The following is an 18,983-nucleotide window of genomic DNA, read 5'->3' as shown; positions in this document are numbered from 1 at the left end:
TGAAAATAACCATGGTTTTTCACATGACTTCCCATTGCAAGGGGCTGTCCCCCTGCAACCCCCCCTGGGGGGGGCTGCCGCCCCCCAACCCCAGCCGAGGAAACAAAGAATCCACCCCGTCTTTACGGCGAGATAGAGCGCACACGAACTAGATGCATTGAGAGGGCGGACTACCGCTGCTCTTCTGTACATGGTATACCTTGTTCATCCTGATTATACTACAATCGTCTCTGTATACAATGCTATGTCATGGTTAGTATGAGGATTCAGTGGGAATGTTACGATGTAAATGTAATACATCAGCTGCTCCAAGATCACCGATAACTGTGTAATGCTCTAGCCTGCCGGGAATATGTGTTGGAGGTTCTGCTCCAACATATATTCCCGCTCCCAGCCGGGGGCTGGGAGCGGAAGCCCCCCCAGGGGGGGTCGCAGGGGGCACAGCCCCCTGCAATAGGAAGTCATGTGAATAACCATGGTTATTTTCACTGTGGGTTATATTATTAGTGTTATTTAACCCCGCATTTTCCCTGGAACCTTTCATGCCCTCCCCTGCTAACGGGGCCAAGTTTGTCGCCAACGGGGGGGTTTCCGCGCAATGAAAGCTATAAATTTACAATGTGGACAGTGAGAGCAATCCAACGATACCAAAATCGTCGATATCGAAGAGGCGAAGATAATATAGAAAATTACCCTCTATCCTGCTGTGAATATGGGGGATATTTTGTTTCCTCGGTTTCCTCAGGGGGAGTTGCAGGGGGCACAGGCCCCAGCAATGGAAAGTCATATCAATAACCATGTTTATTTTCAATGTGGATTATATTATTAGGGTAATTTTCTATATTATGTCCGCCACTCCGACATTGTCGCCCCTGATATCGGGGCCAAGTTTGCCGCTAACGGGGGGTTTCCGCGCAATAAAAATTACATATTTGCATTGTATAGAGTCAGAGGAATCCAACGATACCAAAATCGGCGATATCGGAACGGCGGAGGTCTTATAGAAAATTACCATGTTCATCTTTCCAAATCACATTGTGCATTATTTATTGCTTTTTGAAGTTAAGGCTTTACGAGAAATTTATAAACTTTTAACATTTATCATTAACCATCAGCGCAGACTAAAGCACTAATTATTTGGAAGTACCATGTATAACAAGCAGTTCTGTGCAAATTACCGGATTGTACACTCAACAAACCTCAACTCTTATTCTAGCCAATGAAAACATTTTCTGTTCAGTCAAAACCTTTTTTTTCTGTGCACTCGGCTACAAATAATGTTCAGTGTGTCTGTCCACTGTGTGAGAAGGTATACATGTGAAATATTGATATGCTAAAAACTGCCTGGAAGTTTTAGAAGTCGCAAAATACACTTAACCGCTTAAATACTACCACACCGAGGGCATATGACAGTATAGTATAATAACGGAGGCGCGAAAATAGGTTAGTACGATTTTAATAGGTTATAACGAGAACTGGCAAAATTACTTATATATAGCATGAAATACATATTCAAATATTAATCAACTGCGAAGAAGAATCTGTCTATTATTACAATAAATGTTGTATTACTCAAAATTATTAACGGTTTGGCATGTTTGTTGTCTATTGCATAAACCTCAATTGATTCGATGTACAACTGCAGCCAATGCGACAAATACGGCCTGAAAGAATTCGTAGTTACGTAGGAGGATCATTCAGTTCAAGCTCTGCAGCCTCAAAATGATCGCCACGGCATAACGGAAATAGCCCCTCAAACGCATATAAATTCCACCTTAAATAGCATGGGAAGTATAGATATATAATCTTCCTTTTTTGACGTTAATCATCGCCAAGGTTAGTAAACTCTGTTTTTCAACTGGGATAAAAGTTTATTTGGGAGTAACATCTGCGTCGATCATCTAGACCTCAACGATGATTTGACTACTGTCAGTAGCGGAACTTCGTGTTTCATCTTCTTGTTTTGTACTACTATTTGTAAACGCAACTTCATAAAATTCCATTATTGTTTGAGCAACTAAATTTTATTAATATGTAAAGAGGATCTCCAGGAAACTTTGGAAAATCATTTTCATATATAAAAATTCCTTTTGTTCAATCATGATTTAGTGCATTTGTATTGTGCGGCAATCAGGCAAAAAGTAAACCCAGATTTAACCGCACAATTGAAAACCGTAATTGTATAGGTGAAACATGCCTCCTGTTCCCGTTGAGTTTCAACAAACACGATGTAAAGCTTCGTGGTTTTGTTCTGTTTTGCTGTGTGTGAATCATCAAAATTCTTCTAAAAAAATTAGCGCAAAGGCTAGGGTTACATGCTTAACCAACTGACGAGAATAACAAGCTACGTCACTCGTCAGTCAGTCAGATGCGACGGAGAACCACAAAATTAAAGCGCTAAACTGCAAATGAATAATCTATTCCTAAGTCAATCGTTTCGAAATTCAGAGGCTGAATGAAACTGGAAATTTACCCCATTATATCTCTCTCTCCCATTATGTGTCTCACTCCCCCTCCCATTCTCTCTCTATCTCTCTCCCATTATCTCTCTCTCTCTCCCCTCCCATTATCTCTCTCTTCTCCCATTCTCTCTCTCCCTTCTCATTCTCTCTCTCTCCCCTCCCATTCTCTCTCTCCCTTCCCATTCTCTCTCTCTCCCCTCCCATTCTCTCTCCCTCCCCTCCCATTCTTCTCTCTCTCCCCTCCCATTCTCTCTCTCTCCCCTCCCATTCTCTCTCTCTCCCCTCCCGTTATCTCTCTCTCCCCTCCCGTTATCTCTCTCTCCCCTCCCGTTATCTCTCTCTCCCCTCCCGTTATCTCTCTCTCTCCCCTCCCGTTATCTCTCTCTCCCCTCCCGTTATCTCTCTCTCTCCCCTCCCGTTATCTCTCTCTCCCCTCCCGTTATCTCTCTCTCTCTCCCCTCCCGTTATCTCTCTCTCTCTCCCCTCCCGTTATCTCTCTCTCTCTCCCCTCCCGTTATCTCTCTCTCTCCCCTCCCGTTATCTCTCTCTCTCCCCTCCCGTTATCTCTCTCTCCCCTCCCGTTATCTCTCTCTCCCCTCCCGTTATCTCTCTCTCCCCTCCCGTTATCTCTCTCTCCCCTCCCGTTATCTCTCTCTCCCCTCCCGTTATCTCTCTCTCCCCTCCCATTATCTCTCTCTCCCCTCCCATTATCTCTCTCCCTCCCTCCCTTCCTCCCTTCCCATTATCTCTCTGGCTCTCTCGCTCCCTCCCTTGCCATTATCTACCTTGCTCCCTCCCTCCATCCCTTCCCATTATCTCTCTCGCTCTCTCGCTCCATCCCTTCCCATTATCTCTCTCGCTCTCACCCTCTATCCCTTCCCATTATCTCTCTCGCTCTCTCCCTCCCTTCCTTCCCATTATCTCTCTCGCTCTCTCTCCCTCCCTTCCCATTTTATCTCTCGCTCTCTCCCTCCCTCCCTCCCTTCCCATTATATCTCTCGCTCTCTCCCTCCCTCCCTTCCCATTATCTCTCTCGCTCTCTCCCTCCCTCCCTTCCCATTAGCACTCTCGCTCTCTCCCTCCCTCCCTTCCCATTATCTCTCTCGCTCTCTCCCTCCCTCCCTTCCCATTTTATCTCTCGCTCTCTCTCCCTCCCTTCCCATTTTATCTCTCGCTCTCTCCCTCCCTCCCTTCCCATTATCTCTCTCGCTCTCTCCCTCCCTCCCTTCCCATTATCTCTCTCGCTCTCTTCCTCCCTCCCTTCCCATTATCTCTCGCTCTCTCTCCCTCCCTTCCCTTTATATCTCTTGCTCTCTCCCTCCCTCCCTTTCCATTATATCTCTCGCTCTCTCCCTCCCTCCCTTCCTATTATCTCTCTCCCTCTCTCTCCCTCCCTTCCCATTATCTCTCTCGCTCTCTCCCTCCCTCCCTTCCCATTATATCTCTCCCTCTCTTTTTCGTCTCTCTCCTCTCCCTCTCTCTCTCTCTCCTTCTCTTTCAATTATATTCGCTTAATGCCCGAATGCCACCTCCCTCTCCTCCCGGCCTCCGCAGTTCGTCGCATCGCCTTCCACTTCGTCTCGAATCGCTTGTCTCTCTCCCTTTGATCTTTTCGTACCGAGGGCCTTTGTGTCCGTGGGTGCGAGGCGGGCAAGGGGGTTACTCGGTTTGAAGGCAGTGTTTACAAGGCGTTTTTTTTTTGGTGGGGGTTGTTTGTAGGCAGTGTGGTGGTGTTTTATTTGTGTGGTGAAGAGTGTGTGTGTGTGTGAAAGAATACGTACGTGTTTATTATGAATGTTTTTATATGATATGAGTTCTTCATGGAGAAGCCTTCAGATTCCAGGTTACAAAATTATTTCTTTTTCGTAGATATCCAATAACTGGTATCCTCAACGGTCGCCCTTGACGTGGCACCCCTATATATCTCCTGGATATATACTTATTATTCGTCTAGTAGAATCAGACAAAAACCTGCCGAGCTTCAGCGAAATTTACCTCTGTGCCACTTGCTTAGTGTTGCGATGGCTTTGACATCTCTCTTTTCTTTACATTGTTGCCTTCCTATATTTTGAGTGATATGCATATAATTTGTGTGTCATCTTTTATCCTGTGTATAGATTGTGCATAAACTTCCAGATTTATAATATATTGTTATATAGCGGCTCAATCGTCTGGAATAACTTTATATACTCATAGGTTGTGCTCTCCGCTCTTAACAAACCCCGCAGTGTGAAATTGTGTTGTTTGGTTAAAACAGTGTCAAGAAATTTGATTTGTTTATTTAAGACGCTGAGAGAAAATCGCTGTGTGTTTACGGAGGATAAGTTATTTGTTTCTTTAAGACAGTGTCAAAGAATGTCTTGTTTTCTGTATGAAACATTGTGAAAATATTTTATATATTTGACTAAAAGAGTAAGAAGACATTTCATATGTTTATTGATGACGCCGTGAGTTTTATTTTTAATGCTACACGATATGAAGTCATTTGATTTGTTTTAATAAAAACAGTGTGACGATATTCTATTTGTTTATTCATGACACTGAGAATGTTTTATCTCTTTGTATGATACAATGTGAAGATATTTTATTTGATTAAATGAAACGGTGAAAATATTCAATTAGTTCATCTATTCGCTAAGGTTTTTTTATTGCTCTTAATTATTTAGTTTATATACTAATCTCTGAAAATTCAAAGATTAATATCTTTGTATGCAGGATATCTTATTCTTATATATGAAAGAAGTTGTTCTTTCTTTACGTCAGATAGTCCGGTACTTACATTTGTTCGCTCTCTCTCTCTTTCTCTTTACAGTGATCTCTCTCTCGTTCTCTCTTCTCTTTCTCTTTACAGTGATCTCTCTCTCGTTCTCTCTCTTCTCTTTCTCTTTACAGTGATCTCTCTCTCGTTCTCTCTCTTCTCTTTCTCTTTACAGTGATCTCTCTCTCGTTCTCTCTCTTTTCTTTCTCTTTACAGTGATCTCTCTCTCGTTCTCTCTCTTCTCTTTCTCTTTACAGTGATCTCTCTCTCGTTCTCTCTCTTCTCTTTCTCTTTACAGTGATCTCTCTCTCGTTCTCTCTCCTCTTTCTCTTTACAGTGATCTCTCTCTCGTTCTCTCTCTTCTCCTTCTCTTTACAGTGATCTCTCTCTCGTTCTCTCTCTTCTCCTTCTCTTTACAGTGATCTCTCTCTCGTGCTCTCTCTTCTCCTTCTCTTTACAGTGATCTCTCTCTTCTCTTTCTCTTTACAGTGATCTCTCTCTCGTTCTCTCTTCTCTTTCTCTTTACAGTGATCTCTCTCTCGTTCTCTTTACAGTGATCTCTCTCATTCTCTCTCTTCTCTTTCTCTTCACAGTGATCTCTCTCTCGTTCTCTCTCTTCTCTTTCTCTTTACAGTGATCTCTTTCTCTCTCTCTCTTTCTATTTACAGTGATCGCTCTCTCTCGTTCACTCGTCCTCTCACGGCTGTGTTTACACAGGAAGGTCAGGTCGGGCCCTGTATCTTCGAGGAACAACCCCGCCCATAAACAGAACAATGGCGACACACACACCCACTTAAAGCAGGTATGGTGTCCTCCGTATGGAAGACATCTGTGGCTATGCACAGGAACCAACAAAGAAAAAGGCCAAGAGCCAACTACTTGCCTCTGTGGAAATTACGCCCCCTGGACATCTGTCCAGGGGGCGCATTTCAAACCGAACACTAAGCTTCGAACACACAGAGACAAATATCGTTGGGTATACAAGGCCAAAAAACTAGCCCCTTTAAAATACAAAGGGATCTATTGAACTCAAAATTGGAAGGAACAATATTTATGTGAGGTGTAAGAAAGAACAAATTCTTGCCCAGATAACTGTCGGTGCAGGTGGTGAAGTGTTAGAAAAAGCAAAGGTCTTTGGAAAAGGGAAAAGCACAAATGTGAATGTGTTTCGAGGTCCCAAGGGAAATCGAAACAGAAGAAATGACGTCGTTTAATGAACGCGTCGTATATGCTAAGCGCATGAAAGTGAATGGATTGGTGACCCAGTCATCCTAACGTACGAGAGAATCCCCAAAGCCATCAAAATGGTTGAGGGCATGGCACCCTTTAGTAGTGTGCCGTCTTTAAATCTGAGCAGAAAAGATTTTCGAAGGCATAATCATCCCTCGGAAATGTGTGACCTGCCGTCAGGAGCATAATGCTAATTCTCTACATGTGTCTACTACCCAAACGGGAAATCAAACAGTCAAAGACAGCAGGCAGCTCCTCCCCCCAAGAAGTCTCTCCCAGCCCCTCGTCCTAATGATGTGGGGGAATTATACATCATCAGCTGTAGCACCAACTCCAGCTGCAGCATCAGCTGTAGTACCACCTGCAACACCGATACCAGCTCCAACTCATCCCTCACTGCAGCAGGACAAGCAAGAGTTCAACAGAGAAATTAAAGATTTAATACAACTGTTGTTCAAGCAGATGGAGCAGATGATGTTCACGATGCAGCAACAGATTGTGTATTTCTAGGAAAGGAGTTTTGCGGTCTTTTTCGAGCAATGGCAACATCAACCTACAGTGGCCCTTGGAAACGGCCAAGTGATAATCGATGGTTCAAAATAATATGTTGAAATTACCTGGAACATCAACAGTTTGCAGAAACGCAAGGCATCCCTCGCCCATTATCATCACTCAGTTGATGGGTTACCTTCAGGAGGTTAGCACTGATGATCGTTATGCATAAATTGCAGCATATGACACACCTAATATTGCTAATACCTCTACAAGAGGACTCAGGCGTGTTAGAAAGAGAGTATGCACACGCAGATCTCTATATATGCCGCAGGCGAATGTTTTCTACCTCGAGAGCAATTACAGCTGATCGCGACCGAGCGGAGACCGTTGCTGTGAGGAATGGTGACGTGGGACCTACATTGTGCTCATTTTGGACCCGGCAGATCGTTGGAGAACAATGAAATTACCATGAAACAATTAAGATCCAGCACAGACAGGCATTATGTAGCTAGATTAACAGGTGATAAGTTGGATCATCGCCTGAGAAAGCTAGATGAATGTCTCAACTATTTACACAGCTGAAAGATATGAACATTAGTGAAATTATATTTCCTGTTGAAGGAGGAGGCAGCTGATGTAGTTAATATGTTGTTCCCATTCAAAATTTTGCCATGCGCCGTGGTCTTTAAACATTCCTGTTGTGTTAAGAAAGAATCGTGTCTTCAGCCGGGACCTGACCTCTGTAACGCGCAAGGTACCCGCGCCCCGGAGGAAGAAGACGAGAACGGTTGTGCTGCTAATGATGATGATGATTGCGACGGCACTGCAGGCGGACGCAGACGTTGGTCGCCTGCTGATGAGACCCCGACAAAGCGGCGGAAGTCGGAAGATGACTACTAATTGTTTTTCTTTTTAGCTGTTATTTGTTGTATATATATTTTGTAATTAATAAACTAAGTTGTGTGTATTCTCGCTTATATTGACCTCTACAGCTTTGACTATAAAATTAAGAGACGGGCAAAGGAACTTATTCTCCGACCTTCACCATGGAGACTGATAACCAATATTTATACATAAACAATGCTTCGAGAGAGGGTTTTCCTCATAATACTTCTCACACTTTTGAAAATGCTATTGTTAGATTCTTCCTTAGATTATGAGGTTGCACTGGTCAATTATTTACATCCTAAAAACTATTACACCATCTTGGCAAATGATGAGCATTTTGCTATTCATCTTGTATATGTGATAAAGAACCTCATATTCTCAGACAGTGTAGTTAAATACTTTCCGAAATTTAACATGTTGTAAATGATATAATCGCCCAGACAGAGGACATACTCGGTAAGGATGAAATTAAGAAGTACATGCCAAGAGGAAGGTTGCCAGATCAGCGATGTCAGTTGTCACCCCGATATATTGATTCGTTTTTCACGGCGCATGTATCAAATGCTCTGATTTGACGAAATGAAATTCATCACTTTTGTGTTTCTCATATATTGTTTATGAAAAGTTGAATTTATATAAGAATAATATAGGCATCAGATCGCAAAGAACAGACGGCGGTGTGGATTTCTTGTGTGTATATTCGGATATTGTTGCACCTTGTCGATTTGCCGGCGAGCAGGTTAATATTCTTGATTTCTTTGCATGTCAAAGGGGTACACACCCCCTCTATGTAGACAACTCTTAAGGAAGAGCATAAATTCTGTGGGTGTGCGCATAACATAACAGAACGGATACCCTTTGGTGTTTATGAAGGACCGGTCGGTTACGCTTATATTGCACATAAAACCTCCTGCATATATATACCGCACCTACACATCATGCTTATTTTACAAAAGAACGTCGTTCAGACTTGTTTGATTACTTGTAAAGAGAAGACAAAGTTGTGCAATAGTCATGTATGCAAAGTCGTCTTTTATCCCTCCTATTTCGGAGGAGTTAGAACGATTTTTAGAGTCCGGAAGCATTACTGAAATCTGTTCGAGGAGGATCTTTAAGCAATATCGACATATATAATACATACAATAATTATCGAAGACGAGCGGGACTGTTTTCCTTTCTTGGCAATATTGGCAAGAGGTTAATACCATTCGTGTCTAAACTTGTTAAACCTGCACTCAGATTTTGATTCGGGTGTTACTGACGATATGAGAGAGGGGAAGACCAGTCTAAAGTCTTCTATGAAAAGAAGGGGTGTAGAGGCAATCAAACAGGTGATTAGGGGAGGGGGAGCGGGGAGGAAACGTAAGAGGGTTAAGAGATTAAAGATTTGACCGAGTTTAAGCTTTAAAAAAAAATGTTTTCCCTTTTTTACCTTGCCTGTGTGGAGAAGAGCTCAGTATTACGAGTAAAGACAATGAATCAGTATAAGACACCACTCTCATCATATGTTGCCGAGGTGAGTGACATGTTCTCCCGAAAAAACAAACTGAATATCGAATCAGCAATTGTGGAAAGAACGAAAAGTTGACTTGTTGCCCTTTAATAAACGGGACGATTACGGATAATTATGCCGAATTTAGGGCAAAATTGTTATAGCGACCTGTCTCGAGTTGTACTAAAGGTCAAGGGAAGCCTGAAAAAAAGGTAAAAGTTCGCTGAGTGATGACAACCATGCAGAATTATGCAATTCTGCCATGCACCTACTAATCAAGTGTGTATTGGTGTACTTTAACGGTCAACAAGTAGAGCAAAATCTACAATTCAATTTCTCACCATTTATGCGTTTAGTAACGAGCATGTCACCATCACTAAAAGAAACTGTGAAACTTTGTGATATTTGTATATAACATGATAAATTTTCTCTATTGTTTATGCACAAACTTCAATTCTGTGTTTTGTTTCTCTATTTTTTTGCCGTGAAGAAGAGTAAGGCTCCTGCGATTGTTGTTCAGAGTTCTTTAACCCTATGGTGCCGTGTATAAAATCGCTTGCTACCCGTCTTTCCGGGGGGAAAATCAGCGCGGCGAACGACCCCGCAAGGCCGGCCGCTACGCGGGCCGGGACCGCCTGCTCTGCCGGTGGGTTTACCAGGCATTGCTACTTTTATTTTTCTTCACTTCGGAGACACTTGTTTGTTCACTGGCTTATTATGGTCATATGATATGTCCTATGAAGGATACTATTGCCATATATTGTAGTACAGACTCCATTCTATGAGTGTTTGTACCATATCAGTGCGAAAAGTCAGTAGTGTTTCTTCATGGAAAAAGACTGTGAAAAAAATCGAATTTCTTTTTTTCTCTGAAAGTGAAAGAAAACCTCAATATTTACAATTCATGCATGGTAATTCTGTCCTTTCACCTCCGGAAGTCCTTGAAGCTCACTGTGGTGGCTGGTTTTTACCGAGAATTACTACTTTATTGTTTTTGCACTTAGTATGAATGTTTGTCGTATTGTATGATATTATTGTCTTGTATTGTAGTATTTACTCCATTTTAGGTGTTTGCATCATATTCAGTGTGTGTGTCTTCAAGGGGAAATGGAAACATTATAAAAAATATATACATTTATTATTTGGAATGAAACTATTTACAATATTTACAAGCCCTTGCCTTCAACTGGGGAACTCCTTGAAGCAAGAAGCACACAGGGAGATCTTGCAGCTTGCACACATTACCCTGGTCTCCTTCCTTCTTCGATGTACATTCCAGCAGCGCAAACACCACCTCCAATGCCTAAAAGGTGTGTCTGCTGGCATGTGTGTCTGCTGGTCGTCCTGCTCCTCTTGTTGCCACGGTGGAACTCTTCCGAACGTTCCCGGGGCCCCACCGCTGCAGAAGTCCGCGAACCAACTCCAGCCTGAAATCCGCCTGAGTGAGCTTCCCGCCAAGGACAGCCAGGGCATTGACAATGTCATATCCAGTAGATTGAAGATCTTGTACCACTTGATGGTTTTCCTTGCTGATGGATATGACCGCGCCAGCTGATCCGAGAGATCGACGCCCTTCATCCCGTTGTTGTAACTCACGACTTCGGGCTTCGACCTTTGTTCCCCTCGGCGGTTTGGAGGCAGGGTCACGATCCTGCTGGTGTGGGCGGTGGAGAGCATCGTGACAGCACACTTGTCCACCCACTGAAGGCACATCATTCCGGTCGGTGTACTCCGGATGTCGATTTGTCCCCGACTCGCCCGCAGGTCCGCTGGCATGCCCCTCCTGTTGGTACGGAATGTACCAACAGCGCTGGTCTTATGGGCCTGCAGGTGATTGAATAGAGTCGGGAAGGAATACCACCTGTCGGTGTGCATCTCGTATCCCTTGCCGATGAGATGTGCCTTGTCCAGCCGGTCTATGACGGCCTTCATACTCGCGGGACACTCCCCACGATCCTGTCCCGTGTAAATCTTGAAGGCCGACGTATACTCCGCTTCAGGACCGTCGGACGAGTAGAGCTTGTAGACCTTCATCCCGCTCCTTGCCCGCTTGCTCGGGTTGTACTGGACGGCATGATGGCGCCCCTTGAAAGCCCACAAGCTCTCTTCGACAGTTATGATCTTGTTGGATGAAGACCGTCCGCAAAGTCTCGTCCAAGAGTCAAGGACGGGATGCACCTTCCAAAGACGGTCGTCCCCCTGTCTCTCCTCTTCGTTGTCGACGAAGTGGATGGCCGACGTCAGAGAATCGAATCTGTCTCGCGTCATCGTCTTCGGGAATATGGATGAAGACATCAAAGGGTCTGTGGACCAAAAGTTCCTCACTTGGCAATCGGACCGTAGCCCCATGAGAAACCTCAGTCCCAGGTAGGACCTGATCTCCCTTATGGTCGCGTCTTCCCACGCCTTCATGTGGGATGAAGGTGTCCGAGGATTCTGAGGCGCATATCTGTAATTACAAGAAAAGACATTGTAAAAAATGTGTTCAAAATGGACAAATAGAATGCAAATAACCAGACTTTCAAATTAGAACACAAGAAACAATGGCAAATGCTTACCGATTCGTTTCTTCGACGAAATCTCAAGAAGATCGTCGGGGAAGAAACAATTGAAGATCTCGAGGGGGCTCGACGACCGATTGAGACCCAGACCCTCCTGAACTCCTGGGTTCCCAAGAAACTCAAAAGACTTGGGCCGGCATCACCTGTGCCCAAATATACCCAGCAGATTCCACTAGTTTCCCCAATCAAAAGGTCTTGTGAGACATCACCTGCTGGAAAATATTCAAAACCTGCAACGTTTCTCTATGTCAACTATTTGGCAGAACAAGAACCGACGGCTTTGCCGGAATATGCACAATGCCCACGATTAGCATCCCCACTCTACTGCCCTCTACCGCCTGGGAATTCACACGTGTCGCCGTCATCGCCATGTCTCAACAGCACCAATAATCTAGGGCAGAACTCAGGTGAAATAAGCATCTCTCAGGTCTAAATTTGACAGCTGCAGTTCCTCTCTTCTGCGTTAAAGAAAATTTAACCAAGGAAACTGTCCTTCTATTGGAATGGAGGGCTGTCGCAAAACTTAACCCCTCCAGATCAAATTTCTGTTACATATCTACTCAGAATAGAAATAAGAAAGTCATGCCCTGCTTTTTGCAGGGCACGTACACTTCTGTAAATAAATCTTATCAAATCAAATCTCTTTTTTTCTATAAACTTTATTCCAAATGGTACATGGTCTGTAAAATGTGATTAATTCCGCTCATGCTGACATTTCCCATCAAAGGTAAAACTATCGCTTAAAACAGATACTTATAAATTAATTCTGATAAAAGAAAAGTTTGTCAGACTTTAAGAAATTCAGACGGAAATTATTTAACCTGGGTCATATTGTAATCTCCAAGTATGCACTGCGATTCTGAACAGTTGTAATGTGTCTAGATAAAGCAGGTTAATTTACTGGGCTAAAATATTCCACATTCTAGAATATATAGGCAGGAAGGAGTTCTGTTCTTGCAAAAGGAACCTGGACTCTTTGAACACAATTACAGGCGTTTCTTGTCCCATACGTAGGTGCGTGCTGGTGGAAGTTGTAGCAATGTCCATTGAGAACTATTTTGTTGGTGTATCTTGTAGACGACGCAAAGGCCAGCCACATCTCTTTGATGTTGAAGATAGTGGAAGTAGGAAGTTCATTTACGGGCGTCTTCAGTTGCACTAGCCTCAGGGCTTTGTACTGAACGGTCTCTAGGAGGGTAAGGACAGCCAGGCGAGTGGCGAGTACTCCATCAGAGAGCAGACCTAGGAGTTGTAAAGGGCTGCGCATCCTTTGCTGTCTCGCAGAGGAGCGATTTGTCGTACTCAGGCCAACTTTCTTGCTGCGTTCTTTTCTGCCTCTTTGACGTGGCTGGTGAAGGCTAGGTGATTATCGATCTGCACGCCAAGAATATTGACTTCCTTGTTAATACTAATTGGTTCGTTATTGAACTTTGTGATGGCTGTAGGAATATTATCCAGTGTCTGCCGTCTAGATATAATCATCGCCTGGGTTTTATCTGGTGCCAGAGTGACTTGCCACTTATTACCTCAAGAGGTCATGTAGTCAAGTGTATTATTTGTGTCTGACTGCGTTTCCGCGCAGGTGAAAGGGAGGGTGCAGTAATCGACGTAAGCATAAGTTTCAGGGATGAGCTGCAGGATATCATTGAAGTAAATGTTCCACATAAATTGTCTAATTACACTGCCTTGTGGCACACTGAATAGGCAATTCACTGGATGTGTGACCATTAATGACAACTCTGTTTTCTATCTTGGTGGTAGTCCGTGAGAAGCATTTGTAGATTGCCATCAATGACAAACTCTTCGATTTCGATGTAAATCCCTGTGCCATAGTCTGTCAAAAGCTCCTGCTTTTGACAGACTATGCAATAACAGAGGCGTCCTTGCGAGTATCAAGAGCTTGGTGCCAGATTGTGATTAGCTGCAAAAGCAAGTCTGAAGCCGATCTCTCTCTCTCGCTCTCTCTCCCTTTCCCTCTCCCCCCTCTCTCTCTCTATCTGTCCTCTCTCTCTCTCTCTCTCTCTCTCTCTCTCTCTCTCTCTCTCTCTCTCTCTCTCTCTCTCTCTCTCTCTCTCTCTCTCTCTCTCTCTCTCTCTCTCCCGCTCTCTTTCTCTTGCTCTCTCTCGCTCTCTTTCTCTTGCTCTCTCTCGCTCTCTTTCTCTTGCTCTCTCTCGCTCTCTTTCTCTTGCTCTCTCTCGCTCTCTTTCTCTTGCTCTCTCTCGCTCTCTTTCTCTTGCTCTCTCTCGCTCTCTTTCTCTTGCTCTCTCTCTCTTGCTCTCTCTCGCTCTCTTTCTCTTGCTCTCTCTCGCTCTCTTTCTCTTGCTCTCTCTCGCTCTCTTTCTCTTGCTCTCTCTCGCTCTCTTTCTCTTGCTCTCTCTCGCTCTCTTTCTATTGCTCTCCCACTCTCTGCGCCCCCCTCTCTCTCTCTGCCCCCCCTCTCTCTATATATATACCCCCCTCTCTCTCTCTGCCCCCCCCCTCTCTCGCTCTGTCCCTCCCCCCCTCTCTCGCTCTGCCCCCCTCCCCCCCCCCCCCTCTCTTTCTCTTTTCCTCTTCCTCCCCCTCTTTGTCTGTCTCATGTCACATGATTGGCAAAAATGGAATAACTTTATACCCAACCGACATCGTCATTCGTAAGTTGTCGACAATCCGGTCCGAATAAAAAGATATTTTCTTGATGTCTTCCTCCTGCTCCCTTCCCCCCACCCCCCCTCCTCCCACCCTTTGATGGCAGAGCTCTTGTTTGCCTGTGTCTTCCGGCGATTTTCCTTAGTTTATTTGCTCTTGAAAATCCGAAACAAAATCCGGGACAAACAGTGGCGCTGGAAGATATTTTTTATTTTTTATTATGGGGTCGGTTATTTCTCTTTTCGTCTCACTCTCCTTTTCTTCTTTTTTCTTGCCCCTTTGTTTGGCTGTTCTCTCTCTCTCTCTTCCTCCCTCTTTTTCTTTCTCTCTCCCGTTTCTCTTTTTCTCTTCTGTTTCTCTTTTTCTCTTGTTTCTCTTTTTCTCTTGTCTCTCTTTCTCTCTTTTCAATTTCTCTCTTTCTTTCTTTCTCTCTTTCCTTCCATTCCACCTTGCCTTCCATTCCACCTTGCATTCCATATCTATTTTTTTTTTCTTTGAATATTCTAAATGTGTTTCCAATCATAAACTCAAAGTCGCTCGCGAAAGATCCATATTTATTCCTACGAAATATTCTTACTCTGCTGTAACTTGTGTGGCATGTCGCCGATATGACAATCTTGCAATATTTTTTTTTTATCACAATCGCACTCACTCACTGACTGTCTCGTTCGCTTGTTCGCTCGCTCACTCACACACATATACACTCATTTACTCACTCATTCGGTCGCTCGCTCACTCACACATATACATTCATTTACTCACTCATTCGCTCGCTCACTCACACACATACACTAATTTACTCACTCATTCGCTCGCTCACTCACACACACACATACACTCATTTACTCACTCATTCGCTCGCACACTCACATATACACTCTCACTCATTTGCTCGCTCATTCACACATTCACTCACTCACTCATTCAGTCACTCGCTTACCACATACACACATTTTTTTTTTCTTATATAAAAGTAGCGCAATGACAATTATGTAACAGACGAAATTAGAACTACAGAAGCATCTTACTATTATGAAACATATATTATTCAAAAGCTAAAAAAAAAGAAAAAAAAAAAAAAGACAAAAGACTAAAATGTCTCGTCCCACAAAAGATTCCTTCCAGATTTTCTCTTCCTCAACACGGGATTGTACTCTGTCATAATATTCCACCTGTCTGAAACGCACTTGAAGATCACGAATTTACTGCCCGTATGCCTAGTCTGAATCTCACTTTTTTTCTTTCTTTCTTTCTTTCTTTGCGCTGGTTCAATGTCTTTTTTTTTTTTTGCGCTGTTTCTTATGATTCTCTTCCTTTTTGTGTGTGTGCGTGGGGTGGTGGTGGTGGTGGTAGGGAGGGAGGGGGGTTGCGCTGTATTTTTTTTCTGTTCTCGGGATTGGCGTTTTTTTTTCGGTCTTTTCTGATCTTTTCATATTTTTTCGCTGTTTCTTCTCTCGTCCAGATTGGCGATTTGGAAGAGCGAAGTGGAAGCAAAGGATTATTCTGGAGACTTTTGGGGTCTTGTTTGTTTATTTATTTGTTTAATTATTTTATTTATTTTCGTTTATTTGTCGTTTATTTTTTCAACTTTTCTAATATAATTTTCTTTTTCCTTTTTTGATTTCTTTTTTTTTTTTTTTTTTTTGCTTTATTACATATTTCTGTATTTTTTTTTATGTATTTCTTTCTTTCTTATTCTTATTTCTATTTGCCTGCTTGTATTTCTTTTTCATGGATATCTTTCTCTCATTTTCTTTATATATGTTCTGCATATAAATGTGTATACATAAATACATATGTATATTTAGACAGATACACAGACACAGCCAAAGAGATAGGTAGATGTATATATGGACGTAGTTATATATGAACCGTATTCATGTTGACAAATGTAGAAAGGTATGAATGAGAATGAATATCTTGCCAATACAAGAGTATTTGACCGGTTTTCAATATATCTTCGTTAGAAATACATTATATATGAGATATACATTCGAAACCCGTCCAATACATCTCATGTATTGTGAAGATATTCATTCTCATTCATACCTCTCTACGTAAATTATATATCCATTCAGTAACGATTTACAGAATATATTGGGGGCCTTCTGAAAGAGTAAGGGAAACAAAACAAGAATAATGTCGACGTAGCATATCTTTAAAAACATTTTCTTTTTCTTAATATTCTATCCAGATTCTTGGCTTTAAGGGCCACGGGTGCTAGTATCTTTAAGGGGCTATTTATGTTTTTTTTTTCCTTTTATCAGAGTTGATGTAAAACATATATACGGTCAAATAAAGTCTTTTGTTTGTGTATTATAGATATCTAAAAAGGAAAAGGTAATTCACAGATGCCCTTTCTTAGGTTTGATGAAAGATATATACATGACAAAGTAAAAGTATTCATTTGTATCAGTTTATTTTATCAAAATCAACAAGCGTCATTGATTATATATATATATATATATATATATATATATATATATATATATATATATATATATATATATATATATATATATGACAATGCACATATTTATTTACCTATATATATATATGATATTTCTTGGCACCTTCTCTCCTGCTCACCTTCGCCTTTCACAGGACTTCATCTCCCGTGTCCGCGGTGTCTCGCCGGCGTCCATGATGAGCCTGGATGTCGACTCCCTGTTCACCAAGGTCCCGCTTGATGACGTCCTCGCTTTCCTTCAGAGGAAGCTCCCTGCCGAGGATCCTCGTCTTCCTCTTCCCACCGAAATCTTCCTCCAGCTGATTCGTCTGTGTGTGGAGTCGAATTCCTTCTCCTTTGAGGGTCTTTTCTACTCACAAACGTTCGGTGTTGCCATGGGCTCTCCACTCTCCCCGGTCCTGGTTAACCTGTACATGGTGTTCTTCGAGTCGGAGCTCCTCCCTTCCATCTCCCCTCGTCCTTCCATGTGGCTGAGATATGTCGACGACGTCTTCGCTTTCTGGCCCCATGACCCTGCCCTGTTTCCTGATTTCCTGTCGCAGCTGAATTCTCTCTCTCCTTCCATCCGCTTCAAGGTGGAATGGAAGGTTGACGACAAGCTCCCTTTCTTGGACACTCTTGTCCATCGCTCTGATGATCATTTCTCCTTTTCTATATACAGGAAACCTATGCGCAGTGGTATGTACATACACTTCTTCTCGTACCATCCACTGCATGTGAAGAGAGGGGTTGCCACCTCGCTGTTTCTTCGTGCCCTTCGCATCTGTGACCCCCAGTACCTGGATGGAGAGATCGACTTCCTTCGTCGTTCGTTCTCCAAAACTGGGCTATCCTCGCCATGTCCTTGACGTCGCGTTATCCAGGGCTCGGCGTACCTTCTACCATGACTCCCCTCCCAATGAGTCTCCTCACCTGCCTGTCCTCAGCCTGCCTTACACTGAGGAGATCTACTCCCTCCGTCGGCCCCTGCAGTCTCTCAACTGCAGACTCTCCTTTCGCCAGGTGAATACTCTCCGTCGTAACCTGGTTCAGACCTGCCCCCCCCCCCCTCTACCTCGAAGGTGGGCACCTATGCTGCTCCGTGTGCCTCCTGTGATAAGCAGTATTTTGGTGAAACAGGCGCCAGTCTTACTAAGCGTCTGTCTCAGCATAAGTACGCTGTATCCAGGGGACATAACAACAACGCCCTCTTCTGCCATCAGTGGGACACTGGCTATCAGATGGACTGGAAAGCAGCGTTCATTGTCTTCCCTTCCGCTGATGTCCATGCCCGCAGACTGGTGGAATCTTCTCTGATTAAGATGCTGCCCAATTTCAACTCGAACAGCGGTTTCTCTCCTGCCGACAGCCTCCTCGCTTCCCACATCCTTCGTCTCCTCCCTTATGCCGGTCACCCGTCACATAGACCGCCTGATCCTTCGACCTGACCTGACCTCCCTTCGCTTCCGTTCTCCTGTCCTCACCTGCCCCATGGTTCTCGAGTGCTTCTCCTCCTTCCCCTCTTATACCGCTTCCTCTCCCTTGCCTCCTCAGACCCGAAGATGGAATCGAGGACGATTCCGAAACTGTTGTCTCACTTTCCTCAATAATTCTAGTTAGTGCATTGTGGTTTTTTCTTCCATATTATCCACACGGTATTGTGTTTTTCATTGCATGATATTTCAAAATAATGATAATGATGATAAAATATATAAATACAGGATTAGAGAAACAAATAAGTAAATGAACGGAATCAACAAGATTTGATTTGATGGAAAACATATATAAAAGATATAAACTTGATTACTCATTCCAGCATATAATATTGAAGTAAAAGTAATTAACAAGAGATCATTTTTGGCTTTGATAAAAATGACAAATATTTATTCATGTATTTCATCACATATTTCTAGAGGAGATAAAACAAAGTTAACAAGCGTCGTTTTATCAGGTTTTATGCATTTCCACATATATTTAAATCTAAAAAGGCGTCATTTTCTGTAGGTTTATAGTATAGCAT

The 18,983-nt window shown here is 43.1% G+C and overlaps 1 protein-coding gene across 1 annotated transcript; it reads right to left on the bottom strand.

The window, feature by feature from the left end:
* Positions 1-10,507: 10,507 nt before the first annotated feature.
* On the bottom strand, positions 10,508-11,737 carry LOC138865123 (piggyBac transposable element-derived protein 4-like). The gene has a single exon (XM_070134482.1). The coding sequence runs from the start codon at positions 11,735-11,737 to the stop codon at positions 10,508-10,510; it is 1,230 nt and encodes a 409-aa protein (XP_069990583.1).
* Between the last annotated feature and the right edge of the window lie 7,246 nt (positions 11,738-18,983).

The sequence above is a fragment of the Penaeus vannamei genome, chromosome 20, assembly GCF_042767895.1.
Source record: "Penaeus vannamei isolate JL-2024 chromosome 20, ASM4276789v1, whole genome shotgun sequence".
NCBI classification, from domain to species: Eukaryota; Metazoa; Arthropoda; class Malacostraca; order Decapoda; family Penaeidae; genus Penaeus; species Penaeus vannamei.
The sequence above is the reverse complement of the archived record's forward strand: the minus strand, read 5'-3'. Positions and strand labels throughout refer to the sequence as shown.

Bases quoted from the DNA above. Each gene is read 5' to 3' on its own strand.
- LOC138865123 (XM_070134482.1), bottom strand. From the start codon at position 11,737: ATGAAGGCGTGGGAAGACGCGACCATAAGGGAGATCAGGTCCTACCTG.